This window comes from Episyrphus balteatus, chromosome 4, assembly GCF_945859705.1.
Source record: "Episyrphus balteatus chromosome 4, idEpiBalt1.1, whole genome shotgun sequence".
NCBI classification, from domain to species: Eukaryota; Metazoa; Arthropoda; class Insecta; order Diptera; family Syrphidae; genus Episyrphus; species Episyrphus balteatus.
Window position 1 is genome coordinate 55,673,405 of NC_079137.1, and position 16,710 is coordinate 55,690,114.

The 16,710-nt window shown below is 31.5% G+C and overlaps 4 protein-coding genes across 4 annotated transcripts; 2 read left to right on the forward strand and 2 right to left on the reverse strand.

Moving 5' to 3' along the window:
- Positions 1–265: 265 nt before the first annotated feature.
- LOC129919700 (corepressor interacting with RBPJ 1) lies at positions 266–1,638 on the forward strand. Its single transcript, XM_056000671.1, has 2 exons — positions 266–481; positions 544–1,638. The coding sequence occupies exons 1-2, from the start codon at positions 410–412 to the stop codon at positions 1,567–1,569; spliced, it is 1,098 nt and encodes a 365-aa protein (XP_055856646.1). The 5' UTR covers positions 266–409; the 3' UTR covers positions 1,570–1,638.
- A 3,227-nt stretch (positions 1,639–4,865) lies between these two features.
- LOC129919554 (COP9 signalosome complex subunit 1b) lies at positions 4,866–6,754 on the reverse strand. Its single transcript, XM_056000473.1, has 3 exons — positions 6,552–6,754; positions 5,124–6,467; positions 4,866–5,049 (listed from the first exon to the last, which is right to left on the reverse strand). The coding sequence occupies exons 1-3, from the start codon at positions 6,582–6,584 to the stop codon at positions 4,966–4,968; spliced, it is 1,461 nt and encodes a 486-aa protein (XP_055856448.1). The 5' UTR covers positions 6,585–6,754; the 3' UTR covers positions 4,866–4,965.
- Positions 6,755–9,395: 2,641 nt separating this feature from the next.
- LOC129918590 (dynein intermediate chain 3, ciliary) lies at positions 9,396–11,675 on the forward strand. The gene is made up of 3 exons (XM_055999209.1): positions 9,396–9,826; positions 9,885–11,030; positions 11,229–11,675. The coding sequence occupies exons 1-3, from the start codon at positions 9,476–9,478 to the stop codon at positions 11,634–11,636; spliced, it is 1,905 nt and encodes a 634-aa protein (XP_055855184.1). The 5' UTR covers positions 9,396–9,475; the 3' UTR covers positions 11,637–11,675.
- On the reverse strand, positions 11,620–16,240 carry LOC129918591 (protein hold'em). The gene is made up of 3 exons (XM_055999210.1): positions 15,318–16,240; positions 12,105–12,258; positions 11,620–12,049 (listed from the first exon to the last, which is right to left on the reverse strand). The coding sequence occupies exons 1-3, from the start codon at positions 16,183–16,185 to the stop codon at positions 11,662–11,664; spliced, it is 1,410 nt and encodes a 469-aa protein (XP_055855185.1). The 5' UTR covers positions 16,186–16,240; the 3' UTR covers positions 11,620–11,661.
- Positions 16,241–16,710: the final 470 nt, after the last annotated feature.

Sequence of the window (16,710 nt, forward strand, 5' to 3'; positions counted from 1 at the left end):
GCAACGAACAAAATGCGATTAACTTCTCTATTAAATTTAATTGAATTAAAGGTAGGTATTTTATTTAGCTTCATTGAGAAGGAACAAAGATTTCATTTAAATAAAAAAAGTACTCAACCTCATGAGTAGTTTATTACTTCCAAATTCCAATGGAACATTTGCTTCAATTTATTTACAACTTTGAACATGTTCATTCTTCTTCAACACTAAACGCACCCTCTCCTTTCGCACTGAACGGTTTAAGGCTTACGTTACGTGACATATTTCTCACAAAAAAAATTTCTATTTTTCATTTGCATTTCACGCACTGAAATTCTTACAACTTTTTTATAAATTATTACTCACAAAATACACAAATATATTAAAAACACTATAAATTACTAAACAAAACAAATAAAATCTATACAAAATGGGTAAAGGATTCAACAATTACATGTGTAAAAAATTCTTCCATCCAGCTTCTAGAGATAATCTCAAAAGGGTAAAGCTACTACAAAAAACACCTAAAAAATATACCAAAAAATAATTTATTGCTTTTTTTAGGTATGGATGGCCGAACAACAAGCCGATGCATATAAAAAAAAACAAGAAGAACTTCGCAATCAATATGAAAAAGAACAAAATCTCCACGAAAACAAAGCAATGCTTAGCAAAGAAAGTAAAGACAAATTGAGTGTGAATTTTATGTATGAACCACCTCCGGGAGTTCGCAAGGAGCGCGAAAAAGATGACAACGAACCCGAATACAAATTCGAATGGCAACGTAAGTATAATGCACCTCGTGAAAGTTATTGCAAAGGTGACACTGAAATTAGGGATCAACCATTTGGAATACAAGTGCGAAATGTTCGTTGTATAAAATGTCACAAATGGGGACATATTAACACGGATAAAGAATGTACAATGTATAGCATTTCAATGAGTGAAGCTCGTAAGATTCACTCGGAACAAGAAGCAAATGAATTAATGTCAAAGAATGTTTTGGAGGAACAAATGAAAGAAGATGGTTTGGCAATGAAAAAGAGTGCAATGGAATTGCAAAATATCAATCAAATGGATTCAAGGCATAAATTGATTCCAAGTGATGATGAAAATGAAATGAAAAATCCAGAAATAACATTTTTAAAGTCGCTGAGTAAAGAACAAAAGAAGAAACTTTTAAAAAAGTTGGAAAAAATTGAAAAAATTAAAAGAAAGAAGAAAAAGAGTAAACGTTCACATTCTTCTTCATCATCGTCATCATCAGAATCGACTGAAAAAAAACGAAAAAAATCATCAAAATCGTTGTCGAAAAAGTCTAAGCACAAATCTAGCAAGAAAGCAGAATCAAGTTCAGATTCAAGTAGCAGTTCTTCATCATCGGAAGATGAAAAAGAAGAAGACAATCATCGTAGAGAAAATAAAAACAATCGTAATGAAAGGAAGGAGCAACGTGAGCAGCAGAGATCATCGAGAGGTAGAAGAGATCGAGATCGTTCTCGATCTCGTGGGAGGAGAGCTGATTCACATGAGCGCAATGGGAATGGAAGAACAACAAAGTCCAAGGACACACGTCGCGATAGGAGATAGATAAATTCATTATAAATTAGCTTTTTAATAAAAATTTGAATGTCACCTTTTTTATATATTTATCTTAAATTGGTGGTTTTCTTTTACTTTTTATGAGTAGCAAACATTTATCGCAGGTGACCTATGTTTTAAGATTTTGCGAGGCTGTTTCCCGAACCCCTTGTTATTCGGCTGAACGTGGTCTGTTATAGGACCTAGCAGAACCGAAATTTATTATCCTTATTTCGTTTGCAGGGTTAGTCATCAATAAATCCGTTTGAATCAGTAGCTTCTCATCGTTCCATAACCTGTTCCTATCCCTGACCGGGAAGTTACCTCGAGTATAACTATAGACGCCACCGTTGATCTCATCAAGGAAATTCTTCTGCTGCAAACATTTTTCCTCCTTTCTTTACTTTTATTAGACGCTTGTATCAACTTAAATGCACAATTTTTTTCGGCTCTCTTCCTCATTTTTATTAATGATCTGCTTTTTTAAAACTTCTAATCCCCTCAATTGTTTCGCTGATGATAGTAGCCTCAGCTTTTCATATCCGTTTGAGGATTCACACACGTGTGCTTCGGATGGGGATCTTCAACGGCAAAATATGAAAAGCTCATTTAATTCTTATCTGGAATGCTTTGTCCAAAAGAGAATAAGAAACCGAGTAGAAAATAATGCTCCTAAAACACAATACTGCTACTATCGCTAAAACGAAACCCTCACCCCTTGCAACTATCCATGACTAGTACTTGCATCGAAGAAACTGAACAGCTTTTGTTTCTAGGAATGTCCATTACAAACCACCTCCTGCGAAATGCCAAGGTTACCTTCGAAGATGTAAGAAATTCTTCACCCCTTCTGATCTAGCTACAATTTATAAAGCATACATTCGTCCAAGGCCCGAGTACAATTCCCATATCTGGGGCAGGTGCTCCTAAGTTATTGGACCGAATCCAAAATAGAGTTCTAAAAATTATAGGTGATCTGATAGGTCCATTAAAGATACAATCCCATCTCTTGAGCATCTCTTTTATTTGTTTTTAATGTTCAAACGAAATAGCTTGTTGCATTCCTCCTGTTAAACAATTCAACCGTAATACTCGTACTTCAAGGAATGTCCATCAGTTTACACTAGAGCCCAATTTCGGACGTACCGTCAAGTATAGAGATTCTTTCTTTAATTCTACTAGTTTTTGTAGGCTATAGGTCTTTTCTTGAGTCAGTTCTTATTTCAATTTGTCGACGTTTCGGGTATGGATATACCCTTCTTTTGACAAACCACTTCTGAGAAACCTTAAGAGGTTAAAACAGTTTTAATATTAGTCCTGAAGAAGGGTATATCCATACCCGAAACGTCGACTAATTGAAATAAGAACTGACTCAAGAAAAGACCTATAGCCCACAAAAAAACTAGTAGAATTCATTTTACTAAAAAGGTCACGTAAGAAGGAATATTGATTCTTTCTTCAGTTACTACGAGAATGTGCAATGCATTACCCGCCTCAGTTTTGCCCTCCCATTTGAATGTTCAGAACTTTAAAACCAATACTTTTTTTGGTTTTCATTAATGACTTGCCCTCATTGTTGAAAGGATGTAGATACCTTTTATATGCCGACGATCTTAAGTTGTTTCAAAATGTTAATGCTGATGTTGATGGTTTTTTGTTACAGGAATGTCTAAACACACTTGTAAGTTGGTGTAAAATGAATGGAATGTCACTTAATGTTGATAAGTGTAACGTTATTTCGTTCTTAAGGAAAAAAAATCCAATAATTTTCAACTACACCATTGTTGGACAGATATTGGTTCGAAAGGAAGAAATAAAAGACCTTGGCATTATTGTAGACAAAAAACTCACTTTTAAAGAACAAATTGACAAAATACACTCTAAAAGTATGTGTATGCTAGGGTTTGTTAAAAGAAGATCAATTGAATTCAATGACCCTTATATCACTAAAGCAATTTACTGTTCTTTGGTCCGCCCTTTGTTAGAGTATTGTAGTGTTATTTGGTCTCCTTTTTATGATATTGATGTTAAAAAACTTGAATCTGTCCAAAAGCAATTTTTGCTGTTTGCATTAAGAGGTCTTGGATGGAGCACTGAGTCGTATGTGCTACCTCGATACTCTCATCGTCTAAGGCTCATTGATATGTGTAGTCTTGCTAATCGAAGGAAGTTATCAGAGGCTCTATTCGCGTTTGATCTTCTCAAAGAAAATATTGAATCCTCGTACTTATGTTCTAAAATTACAATCAATTCTAATGTGCGCACTCTAAGACATACCAGATTTTTAAAGGAAACATTTTCAAAGACTAATTATGCCTCCCATGAATCATTTAATAGATGTTCAAAAACTTTTAATAAATACTCTGACCTGTTCTCATTTGACATAAGTAGAGAATGCTTTAAGAAAAAAATCTTGCAAAAAATGATAGATGAAGAATCTTCGTGATACGTTGCCTTTGTCGTTTTTCTATTTTCATTGTTTAAAGTCAATAATTTCATATACCTAGTTATTCGTTTTCTTAGTAATTTAAAAATGTATTAACAATTTATTTCATCTCATTTATATTTTAATTTATTTTCAAATCTTATTTATATTCTTGTTATCTATATACATAATGTATGTTGTTATTTATCTTTTTTTTTTTAATTTTGTAATTTAAAAACAAATTTTTGTACCTTTTGTTGTCTCATTTTGACAAAATATATATAAACAAATAAACAAATAAACAATGTGCATCGGCATCTCCCAAAACCCCTTTAGTGCGAGCAAATTATAAAAAAAAATCTAGTGCCCGAATATCACGATAATAGAATTCGAAGAAAATAGTATTGAATTCGATCCAAAAACCATATAGTCAGTCAGGTGAAGTATTGAATTTAAAAAAATGCGTTTTGCATTTTCTGGGTAATCTTTGAATAAATGATTTAAGGGGGGTTTGATGAACTGCATCTAGCTGATCTATTGTGCCTTTGTTCCTAACTGTTAATCTACGAGTCATAGATTGTCTTGTGTTGTTAGACTGGAGTTTAATAGTATTTACAGATTCTTTCATGTGAATCCCTCGATTCATTGGATTAGTTTAGTCAAGTTTAAAAAACTTGTGAGCTATAAAATATGTTGAAATCTTCTGGTGTCCCTAGATGTCCTCTATCGACTGCGATAAAATCGCTTTCGTTCTACGTTTGACATCATCAGTGAACGGTTTTCATTTCATATTCAAGATCATCACAGTTAAAATTTAAGGCGTTGGAAACCTTTTAAAGCTTAAATGGACAAACAATAAATATTAAAATAAATATATTCAAAAAAAAGACAAAATTTTATTTGCTCAACATTGTATGCCAGCGAAAAGATATCGGTTATATATTTATTTTAAAAGCTATTCACGTAGATCATTTTTTTTATCAATTTCTCAGTCCAGTTGTAGTGCTTGAGCCAGCTGCAACGCATAAATCACTTCCATGATTGCCACCATCACGAAGAATATTCTAAAAAAAAAACAATTATAATTCCATTTGATTATTCAAATCACATCGAAGAAAACAACAACTACAAAACTTACTTTAACATGAATATGTGCCTTAAGCATAGCAGCCCTCAATACAAGCATCCTCGACCTGCGCTGATAATCCTTTCCAATATTAATAGCCTTCTCAAAAGTACTACTCCTCTGATCAGCATCCTTAGCATACAAAATCTTATTATGTGAATCAATACGAGCTTGAATCTGTCCATCCAAAATCAATTGCATCAATTCATTTTCCAATGCCGAAACACTACGATTAAAAGCTGTCGCCATACTACGCATATCAGCCGACAAATATGGACTGAAATACTGAATAAGAGCTCGATTGCGAATTTTTGTATACAATGTATTTACATGAGGAGCAATGTACATATCAAGAAGCAGATTATCATGAATCATCTCCAGCATATTGAGACATGAAGCATACTTTGATTCATAGAATTTGAATATAATATCACGTAGCTGTGGTTCAAGTTCCAAGAATAATTTAAAGGAACTGCTAGAAATTACATTCTTTTGTAGTTCCTGGCGATCAAATGTGGCCAAAGCACATAACCCGCCATACATTGCCACATTATTTGGCGATATCATTTCAGGGAAATCGCAATGATCAAAATTAGCCTGCAAAAAATGCTTTGCAGCTGATTTGTATTTTTTCGTCTGTAACTCAGCCAAACCAGCTGTGCATTTAAGACGAGTTAAAACAGTTTGATTGGCTTCTTTATTACCCTCGGCAAAGTCCGGAGTACTTTCTGCCTTGGAAACATAACTCAAAACATGCGACCAATTTTGTAAATACAACGAGACTTTGATAACATTCAAGCACATGTTGACAACATGTTTGCCACTTGTACAATAGTCTCGAGCTCTCGAGTAGCATTTAAGAGCATTCGACAAATCCCCACAATTAAGATAATGATCACCCAAATCATCATGACCCCGACGAATGCTCTCTTTAATAGAATTGGATTTGTAATTTTTCAAATCGCTATCAAGCTTTTCTAATTTGAGAGCAGCTTTTTTAGTTTTTGTTTCAACCCAAACTGGATCGAAAGTTGGGATGTCTTGTGGTGTCGATTGAGCTGCCACATCGGGCAACATTGCTCCAACATTCATGTCAGCTAGTTTTTTATGTAAAATCTGGTAGAGTGGAACATTGTAAGTTGTTGAGACATAATTTATAGCCATTTTTAATGCATCCAAACGCAAAGATGGACAAACATTTGCAACGAAAATTAGACGTGAGAGTTTGGCCAAACCAGCATAAGAATTGGCATACACTTCCAAATCGAGTGTTGGATTTTCGACAATGAAATTGCTATCTTCATTGTTTTCATTGTCTTCGGGTTGGGCATCGACTTGCATCGGTTCAATTGCATTCTGTTATATTTTAATTATTTTTTATATTTAATTTTATTTGAAGGAATAAAAATACAAAAGATGTTTTTTTTTTGTGTTACTTACTTGCATCATTGGAGGAAGTGGCATTAGGGGCATGTTGATGGGTTATTTTGTAAATGACTTCGCAAGTAGATTATTTATTTTTTAATTTTATGGGTTTTGGCAAGAAATATTTATTAATCAAGTTTTATTTTATTTGCCGGATTTTGAAGATTGCAAAAATTTTGTTAAAAAAAAATTGTTTTTGACTGAAAGTGCAATGCTGCCAAACTGTCGAATTAAATTAAATTGCAATGAGTGTGTTCAACACTTTTGTGAAATTTGAAAATTATTTAATTTTTCTTAAGGCCTATTTCTACTACATCTCAAATGAGATAATTTCGAAAATTAGATCAGTTAGAATTTCAAATTAAATAATTTGCTGTGTGGTTTGAGATAATTTGAGAAATTTCCCATGTTTAACACAGGCTAACTACATCAACTACATCAGCTACATTAACTACATCAGCAACCTCAAAAATCAATAGTGTTGAGTCCGATTGAAAGTCGGGAAATACTTGTTATAGTCTAAATAGTGCAAAATGTTCAAATAATGCTTCGGTAATTCCAACAGGACGCCATGCCAGTTGTACAAACGTGGGTCAACCTTGGTTCAGGAATTTAACTCACCGATTTCAGTGGATTAGTCAGCTATTACATGAAGCCTCAAGAGGCGCGACTCTTTTTAAACATAATGAGTGCAAAAGAGAAAAAAGATGAAAGAACAAATTATCCGACCGGAGAGTCGTGGGTCGTGAGTCCGAGACTCTTTTTTGACGTTTCTTTTTCCACTTTTTCTTTTTTCAACATTCCCTCTCATTTCTTTTTGCTTCTTGGTGCAATACAACAACAACAAGTTTTAAATCAAAAGAGAAATGTCAAATTTGAGTCCTTGACTCAAGAGGCATCGTGTAATAGTACGCGCCTCACAGAATGATTATCAAAAGAAAATTCGAAAAAAGAGTCAAGCCTCTTGAGGCTTAATGTAATAGCTGACTTAGATGCGGATCAACCTCGGTTTAGCTTTCTACATCATTAGCTCTGTTCTATTGGAGGTGGTAGTCTACTATAATGGTGTTTTCGTTTGGTAAAAAAATCAATTTATTTTTTGATCTAAATCTGTCAAAAAAACACAATTTTTCATCTGTTCAAATTAAGTAGTCGCAACAACAGTTTTTTGACAGATTTAGATCAGAAAAAAAATTGATTTTTTTACCAAACGAAAACACCATAAAAATACTTTTTATTCTATTTTTTAATGAAACGATTACACTGGTTAACAAAATTAAACTTTTTTTTTGTTGCCGGAACAAAAAAATACTTTTCTGAAGGTTTTCGGTGTGCTGAACTCGAATCCGTAGTCAGAAAAAATTAATCAGCTCCCGTTTTTGAAATATTACCGTTATATAAGGTAGTTTGTGCATATTTAGTAACGGTTTTTATAAGAACTATTTTCCACCTTTTTAAATCTGTTTAAATCTTTTCGATATCTTTTTAACTTCCCGAGATATCCTCAGTTGTTTGCATATTTCATAAATTTTATAACGTCATTATCTCCTTTATGATATATGAAGCCAAAGCCATTTTCTTCATTTTAAGATATCTCGGACAATAACAAAGATATCGGAAAGAAAGTTCTTGAAAGAAGGAAAATAGTTTTTATAGAAACCGTTAGTAAATATCTTCTAACAATTTTCCTTATATTAAAGAATAAGGTCCGAAGTAGTCAAAAAAACATTTTTTTGCATTTTCTTACGGTTATATTTCAAAAACGGGAGCTGATCAATTTTTTCTGACTTTGGATTCAAATTCAGCACACCGAAAACCTTCAGAAAAGTATATTTTTGTTTCGGCAACAAACTTTTAACTTGGGTTAACTTTTCTAGAATTTTCATTGGCATACGCAAGGTGGCAGAGTAAAATAAAATAAAATAAAATAAAATAAAATAAAATAAAATAAAATAAAATAAAATAAAATAAAATAAAATAAAATAAAATAAAATAAAATAAAATAAAATAAAATAAAATAAAATAAAATAAAATAAAATAAAATAAAATAAAATAAAATAAAATAAAATAAAATAAAATAAAATAAAATAAAATAAAATAAAATAAAATAAAATAAAATAAAATAAAATAAAATAAAATAAAATAAAATAAAATAAAATAAAATAAAATAAAATAAAATAAAATAAAATAAAATAAAATAAAATAAAATAATATATAACAAAATAAAATAAAATTAAATAAAATATAACAAAATAAAATAAAGCTACTTTCAACTACTTCAGCTCTATGGTTTAACACACAATCCTATAAAGCTGGCTATAATGAGCATATGCGTAGTTCGTTCAACACTTGTTAAGCAGATTCCATGCACTCCATGTGGATAAAAAAAAAACTATTAAAAAAAATATTTTTGTGTACCTAATTTAAATTGATTTTGTTTGGAATAAATGTGAATTGTGACAGAAAACTGTGTGTGTTCATTATGATAATAGGTTATTAGCACTATCGGTCGATTTTGACTCATGCGAGCTGATATACTTTTCATAGTTGGGCCTTAAATACTTATCACCCGATAAAGAATCCCAAAAGAATGCACAAAATATAAAAACAATTTATTCTTATTTTTTTTTTTTTGCAAAAAAAAGAAATACTTTATGAAATAAAAAAAATTGGTTGTTTAAGACGGCCTTCATAATAATAAGCAAGAACTGCTAATCAACATATTTTTTCAAGATGATATCAAAATAGAAAAATATACAAATGTAGAAAAAATTGAAAAAAAGCACTTTAAAATGTCGTTATAGCAAAGTGTTTGTTCAAAAATTTAGCAACTTTTATTATTTTGATTTAATCAACTTTTCTATTCTTTGACTCTCAGAATTTTCAGTCTGTTAATTAGATTAAAAAAAAAAAAGTCATAATTTGAATCATTATTTTCTATGAAAATGAATTTCAATCAATATGGATATTCAAAGGAGCGTCGACATTTTGGTCGCCAATGTACATTCTCTGATCGAAATGAGCTTCTTCTTAGCATTCCACAACGTTCTGATCTACGCAAAAACTATATTCTTCGAAACCCCATAGATCGTGGGACTCAATTGAGTACCCCCAAAGGCTTGAGCACAGCCTTGACCGAGAATGTAACTCTTGCCACCCATGGTATTGCACATTTAGAAGGTGGTTGGCCAAAAGATGTAAATATTCTCGATGAAGAACAAACTCTTCGTCATCGGAAAAAAATTGAACGAGAAGATGCTTGGGGGACACAGGTTATAGATCTGAGCAAGGTACAGCATAATTTTTATAAACATAAACTTTTGTACCTATAAATTTTTGATTTTAAAGCCAACTACCGAAAACATTTTGCAAAACTGTGCAGTTAACATTTACGAAGATTATTTTTATGAGATAGAAAACATGGAAATAAGATCGTCTTTCACTTCGAGACCAATCAATGTCTACCACGATCTATTTACTCCTCCCAGACCAATAGCTCAACTTGACTGGTGTCCAGGAAATCTCAAACAAATTCTATCAGTTCATACAAACACTGACTATTATCCAATTAATGATGAACCAAACGACTTCTACATCTGGGACATTGAGAACCCATTGAAAGTAGTTTCAACATTTACCGGTCCAACTTGGACAAGAAAAGCTTGTTTCTGTCCCAGAGATGAATGTCTTATAGCTGGTGGATTTACTAATGGAAAAGTTGGTATATGGGATGTTCGAACAGGTGGTCAATGTATTGGATTATGTCCTTTAGAAGCAGCTCACCGAGAGGCAGTCTCAGCCATTTGTTGGGTTCATTCCAAATCAAACACAGAATTCTATACTGGATCATTGGATGGATCAATTCACTATTGGGATGGAAGAAATTTAAAAAATTGGTATATGCAATTCCTACTCGATCCAGAGAGAACCGACAAACAACTTCGAACCCGATCACATGGCTGTACTGTACTAGAATTTGAATATACCATCCCGATAAGATACATAGTTGGTGATGATATGGGACATGTTTATGTGTGCAATCGAAAGGGTGTCACTCCAACTGAGACTCTCATTTTGAATTATAAACTTTTCTCTGGTCCAATTCGTACTATCGAAAGGAATCCATTTTTTGTGAAAAATTTCCTAATAGTTGGAGACTGGTGTGCAAAGGTATGGTCTGAAGAAAATAAAGATTTTCCTACAACTTTGTTGGTGAAAAAAGATACTGAGCTATTATGTGGCAGTTGGAGTACTTCTCGATGTTCTGTATTTGCTACTGGTGATGTGGATGGGAATGTAGATTTTTGGGATCTTTTACTAAATCAAAGAAAACCGGTTTTTAGTTTGAATTTCAAGCATCCAATTACATCAATACGATTTAGAAAAGATGGAGAGTTGGCAGCTGTTTCTTTGGCTAATGGAGACTTTTTTATGCTGGAATTGGATAAAAGTCTACAGTACAGTGGACCCAAGGAAAAAGCATTATTAGCATCGGTGAGACCATTTAACAAAGTTTACTATAAACAGATCGCCCTGAATTTTAACCCCCATACAAAAATCTCTCCAAAATCTAAACTAGTCTTAATTTTGGAGAGAATTTTGCATGGAAGTTAATTCCTGTTTCAGGAAAATTTTGTAGAATTTTGAATGGGAACTAAATATAAGAATAATTTAATAAAAAAATCTTATTAGCTTTTTGAACGAGAGTCTAATCGGAGTAAGCTCCTTCAAGATAGAGTTGAAGAAATCAAGCTAAGGGCTCATACTACTGTCGAAGATAAGGAAGAAATAAAAGACAAAGAGGAAGATTTACGAGGAATTCTAGAAGAAGGTGCAGAAGAAGCTATAAAAGAACCTGAATTGGAAGAACTTGAAGGTGAAGAAGAGATAGAAAAAGATATAGATCCAGAATTTACCGAAATTCGAAATGCATTCTTTCAAACTATTAATCAAATTCAAGAGAAATGGAAAGAAAGGGAATTCATTACTGAGCCAAGTCCATTTGAGGGTGAAGCAAATTACTATGAACTTAAATCCTCATCGAACTCTGTCGTCGATGAAGGAAAGTCTGATATAAGTCGTGATAAATCAATTGATTAATTTATTAATTTATTTCAATAAAATATTAATAAACTGCAATTCTTTCTGAAAATTCTTTCAAACTTAACTTTTGCATATCAATCACTTGAACATACAAATTTTGACGAACTGGAGTAGGTTTTTTAACTAACAATTTCACTTCGAATCTCTCCAAGAGAAACTTCCATTTTAAAGTTTCTTTTTGTTTGTCATTGCTTCGTACGAACTCGTCTGTTGTTGTTTTAAAAATTTGATCTGCAATTGCTCCAGTGATGCGACTTTCAACCAAGGTTCCAGTATGGTCACTGAAATGAATATTTATATCGATGAAGCGGGTAAACTTATCACCGCTATAGTTGAAGGAAAAACTCATCTGGCATTGTTCGTTGTCGCAAATGTATTGGTCACGAAGCATTCGATGACCGCAGGATTGACTAAAACCAAAGTTTTCCTAATCTCTTTGAAAAAAATTTAAATTAAGTAACTTACCATTTTTTAGCAATAACTGACGTGTAACCGTCTAAATCAAGCTTTGTAACGGTCGCTAGAAGCACAGCTGTAAATTCATCTGATTCTTCCTTTGTTGAAGCCTCTGCATGATCATAAATTTGTCTGACAGTCATTGGAGTTTTTATAGAACTCGCTTAAGTGAAAGAGAAAAAGAATACAAAATTATTGTTGTTAGAAAGTGAGATCAATACTTTTAGTGGAGTGCCGTAAGATTTATACCTCGGAATTAAGGGAAAGTCAATGAATCTTTATATAAACTTTGGAAATGTGTTTTCAATAGTATATGAAAGGTTTTTGTCCGATCCTATTTTTTTTTTTTTTTACACTTAAACTTGAATTCGAAGTCAGAAAAATCCAATCAGCACCCGATTTTGAAATATTAGCGTTAGAAAGTTAAAAAAAAAACATTTTGTTTACTATTTTTTAGGTTAATGTATGTGAAGAAATTTGTTTAAACACAAATCGTCTCGGTTTCTAAATTGTTTTTTGAAACCGATTTTTTAATAAGAAAAGCTCATAAAAAGCATTTTCCACTGCAGATTGTAAAAATATTGTAGCAAAATTTTAAACGATTTAGTAAAATTAGTAATTTACTTAGCTAAAAATCAGTCTACTTTGACTAAGTAAATTACTAAAAAGGATTTAGCAATTTTCTAAATCGTTAAAAATTTTGCGCTATTCAGAATTCATCAAACACTAGATACTTATTGCGCGTTTTAAAAGTTTTTGGTGTTTAGTTGTTTTTTAAAACAAGCTGTAGACCTAAGAGATACTTAAATAACAAAAAAAAAATTTAGAATATATAGCTAAGAGTACGAACTAAATACACTGTAAATTTCATATTTCTATCTTTCGTCAAACCGTAAGAAATCATAGCATAAAAATTAAAAATGTGTTATTTTTTTTTAACTCAAGAACTTGAGCCTAAAATTTTTGCATAAGGAGTTACATCCATCGCTTTGATTTAAAATTTATTTTATTAGAAAATATGTAGATATAATATTTGGTCAAAAACCACAAAAAATCAGCAAAATTACCAGATTTTCAAAACTTGTTTTTAATTCAGGGATAAATGTTTACTCAAAAACTATTATTTATTAGCTTTAAAATGTCGTTTTAAACAAAAAGATATATTATGCCGACTTTTCACGAGTCGATTTTAGCCCCACGATATGTTGGTCGACTAGGATTTTTCTATGGGGATTGTAACTTTAGTCACGTGCGACTTACATTCACACGAGTCGAAAAGCTTCGCCGCTCGGCAAAAATCGACTCGTGAAAAGTCCCCATTAAATTGAAATTTTTTCAGAAGAAAAACTATAAATATAATAAAGATGAAATTTTTCAAAATTTCGAATTCATCATCACTTTAAAATTAAATCACCTAGAAAGCATCCTCACAAAGTTTGAACAAAGTCTAAAATGAGACAGCAATTCCGATTGGAATAACTCATCAGGGGTATTAATTTTTCAGGAAATTGTAGTTAAAAATTGTTATAATCGAGAGCGATATAGGTACTATATATCAAGTAATGCATTCATACAAAAAAAAAGTTGAGATAACAATCAGACATCCCAACTAACAATTTTGCTTCTATAAAGCTTTATACATAGAAGCGAAAGAAGCATGTATAAAGTTTAACAGAAGCAAAATTTTTAGTCGGGATGACATTACGATGATAGAGAATACAAAAAAAAAGTGAGTCCCGGAGTTGAGGTCACTTGAACTTATATTGAATTATATTCAATCACTCCACTTAAAATAAAAATAATTTTAATAATTTTGTATTATTTTTGTTATTTTTTCTTCGTCCGTCTGTCTGTATAGATAAGGAGCTACAGCCTAAACGGATGGACCGATCGACATCAAACTTTTGGTATGTAGCATTGCTAGGAGACTCTCCAAAGGAGTGTTTGAAATTAATATTTTGGACCAAAAATAACGGTACCTGTCATATAAAAATTTCGGAAAAGTTAAATTTATAAAAAACGGGCCCAACGATTTTGTTAAAAAAAAATTCAAATATAATTTTTTAGGCAAGGTCTATCTTTTCGTGGAAAATTTTATATCGATAATTATAATTAACGGTACCTGCCATAGAACCATATTTTTACAATCCAATTTTCTCCGAAACAACTAATTCGATTTCAACATAACTTTGTGTAAAAAGTATTTATATACCTAATTTTAATATAAACCAAAAATAAAATTTTGAAAAAATTAATTTTTGGATTTAAAAAGAAAAATTTGTTTTTTTTTTTTTGAAAAATCAAATTTTCGAAAACCGGGCATTGAATTTGTTTAAATTTTTTTTTTTAGATGTTGATTAGTGATTTCTACAAAACGGCATTACAATTTTATTTTAAAACTTTTGTATGTGTTTTTTTTTTTTTTTTAATTTTTTTTATATACCTACCTATTAGGGTGCTTCTTCTATGGTCGAAAAAAGTTTTTCTCGATTTTTTAATGGGACACCCCTGCATTATGTTCTACCATAAAAGCATAGTATATGGTATTTTGTTCCGATTTTAATATTAAAATTTAGGGGTCGCTACCGTTCACTAAAGATTTAAGTAAAAAAAAAGATCAATTTCAACAAAATTTTTTTTGGTACAATACAAAGTACGCTTAAGACCCGATTTTTCAATCTTCTAATAAACAGTCAGTAAACTGTCTGTCGAATAAAGATTTTAGGTTCATAAACAATTAGATAAAATCATTGAATTTTTCAATTAAGAAAGATCACTCAGTTAGCTATTCTACAGAATAACACAAAAAAAATGTCAAATTCAAAAATATTCAAATTTAAACTTCATTTTTATTCCACTGTATTTTATCAAAATTTCTTTCAAAACAGTTAAAGATTTAATATAAAGTACCTACTTAATTCTGATTAAAAATTTTAAAATTTTCTGAGTAAAAAAAACAAAAATTGGTGTATTTTTCAAAACTTTGAATTGTGGTAGAGACCCCTAGAACGTGTTTAAACTGGACCAAATTTTACAAAATTTTACTTAATTTACTAAAAAAAAATCTAGCAACTTGGACCCTAAGAGCAAGTTCGTGCGACCCAGTCGTGTATTTAATTTTTTTCTTTTTAACTTTGTTATTTGAGCTTTTAGTAATGTAGTCCAACACTCGTTATACAGATTCATACTTTCCCTGGATTCCTAGATTTTACTTTAACTTACGATCAGGTAAAGTATCACGAAGACTTCTTCCAAAAATATCCAAATCAACAGATGGCGTATTGTTGGCATACTCTGCCAATACTTCCATTTCTTTTCCAACAGGATTTTCAAAAACCAAACTTCTTGAACTCAAACCCAAAGTAGTTGTCTTGTGAAATTCCTGATACCCAACTCGAGCATCAATCAAATGCAAAATCGTTTTCATTTGTTTCCAATTTTTCTGTGATCGTTCAATCCAACTGCTATTCCATATTGTCAAAACCATTCCGCTAGGGAGGCTCTTATCAATGACCACAAGTTCTAAACACTTTAGTGGATAACCAGACTTCGCCCTAACCTCTTTTACCGGTTTCATTAGAGCAATAATAACAAGTAAATCAACGTAATGACCTTTGAAATTAACATTTGTCGAACTTATATCAGATAAATTCAAAACACTACTCAATGGTCGAATGGATAATCTCGAAAGACTCAATAGTTCTTTGGTATCGCCAACATGTTCTTCTATGAAGCCAATGCCTTCATTTAAAACCAATTGAAATGGCAAAGTAACGGTTGGCTGGAAATGTTGTTCTTGTTCGTTATTACGAATTGGAACAACTCTAGCACAAATTATATCAATAACATCATTTATATTAAACTTACGATGATATTCTTCGATTTTCTCTTTAGATGCCCAACATTTACAATTTGTTATAGATTTTTTACCATCTCGAATGGTGAATAAAATCACACCACGTTGTTCGGTGGATTCTTTTTGTTGAAATATATTTGGATCGGTTTTGGAGAGAATTAATGCAGTCACAACGAAATCGATGGGTTCGTCTAGAATAAGATCACTTAGTTTTTTACGAGATACACTAGCCATTTTTTTGTTTTCTTTTTTATTTATTTAAACAGAATTGGTGTAAGGAAAATGCAACTTTTAATGAACTTGGTTTTTTAAATGAAGAAAGGAAGTCGTCATAAATACAGCAAAAGGAGAAAAGCGGATTTCCGGTTACAATTTGATCAGTTGAAATGATCTAATACATTTTTTTCTTTAAAGTTGGACACAGAATGATTTCAGAACCAAGCGCGTTCCAATATGTGTATCTGTTAAAAAAAAAAACATTATACTAATAGTTGTTTTTAACGATGTCTATAAGAACTGGTTTTATTCTTCAAAAACAAATTTTTGAATATTTCCGATATCTGTTTTACTGCCCGAGATATTTAACATTTAAGTAGCGGTCTTTTGACTCAGAAACAGCTCTGGCCAACCAAATTAAACTTCTTTTGTCACAAGAACCAAAATATACTTTTTTAGAGGTTTTTGGGTTGCTGAACTTGAATCCACAATCAGAAAAATTCTACTAGCCTTCGTTCTTGAAATATTACCGTTATAAAACGT

Excerpts from the sequence above, each read along its gene's own strand:
- LOC129919700 (XM_056000671.1), top strand. The coding sequence starts at position 410 with ATGGGTAAAGGATTCAACAATTACATGTGTAAAAAATTCTTCCATCCA. Across the intron at positions 482-543 it reads CTAGAGATAATCTCAAAAGG|GTATGGATGGCCGAACAACA; the intron begins GTAAAGCTACTA and ends TGCTTTTTTTAG.
- LOC129918591 (XM_055999210.1), bottom strand. The coding sequence starts at position 16,185 with ATGGCTAGTGTATCTCGTAAAAAACTAAGTGATCTTATTCTAGACGAA. Across the intron at positions 12,259-15,317 it reads TCGTGATACTTTACCTGATC|CGAGTTCTATAAAAACTCCA; the intron begins GTAAGTTAAAGT and ends CTTTCACTTAAG. Across the intron at positions 12,050-12,104 it reads TCAGTTATTGCTAAAAAATG|TCAATCCTGCGGTCATCGAA; the intron begins GTAAGTTACTTA and ends CTTTGGTTTTAG.
- LOC129919554 (XM_056000473.1), bottom strand. The coding sequence starts at position 6,584 with ATGCCCCTAATGCCACTTCCTCCAATGATGCAA. Across the intron at positions 6,468-6,551 it reads CACTTCCTCCAATGATGCAA|AATGCAATTGAACCGATGCA; the intron begins GTAAGTAACACA and ends AAAATATAACAG. Across the intron at positions 5,050-5,123 it reads AGGCACATATTCATGTTAAA|AATATTCTTCGTGATGGTGG; the intron begins GTAAGTTTTGTA and ends TTTTTTTTTTAG.
- LOC129918590 (XM_055999209.1), top strand. The coding sequence starts at position 9,476 with ATGAAAATGAATTTCAATCAATATGGATATTCAAAGGAGCGTCGACAT. Across the intron at positions 9,827-9,884 it reads AGGTTATAGATCTGAGCAAG|CCAACTACCGAAAACATTTT; the intron begins GTACAGCATAAT and ends TTGATTTTAAAG. Across the intron at positions 11,031-11,228 it reads AAAAAGCATTATTAGCATCG|CTTTTTGAACGAGAGTCTAA; the intron begins GTGAGACCATTT and ends AAATCTTATTAG.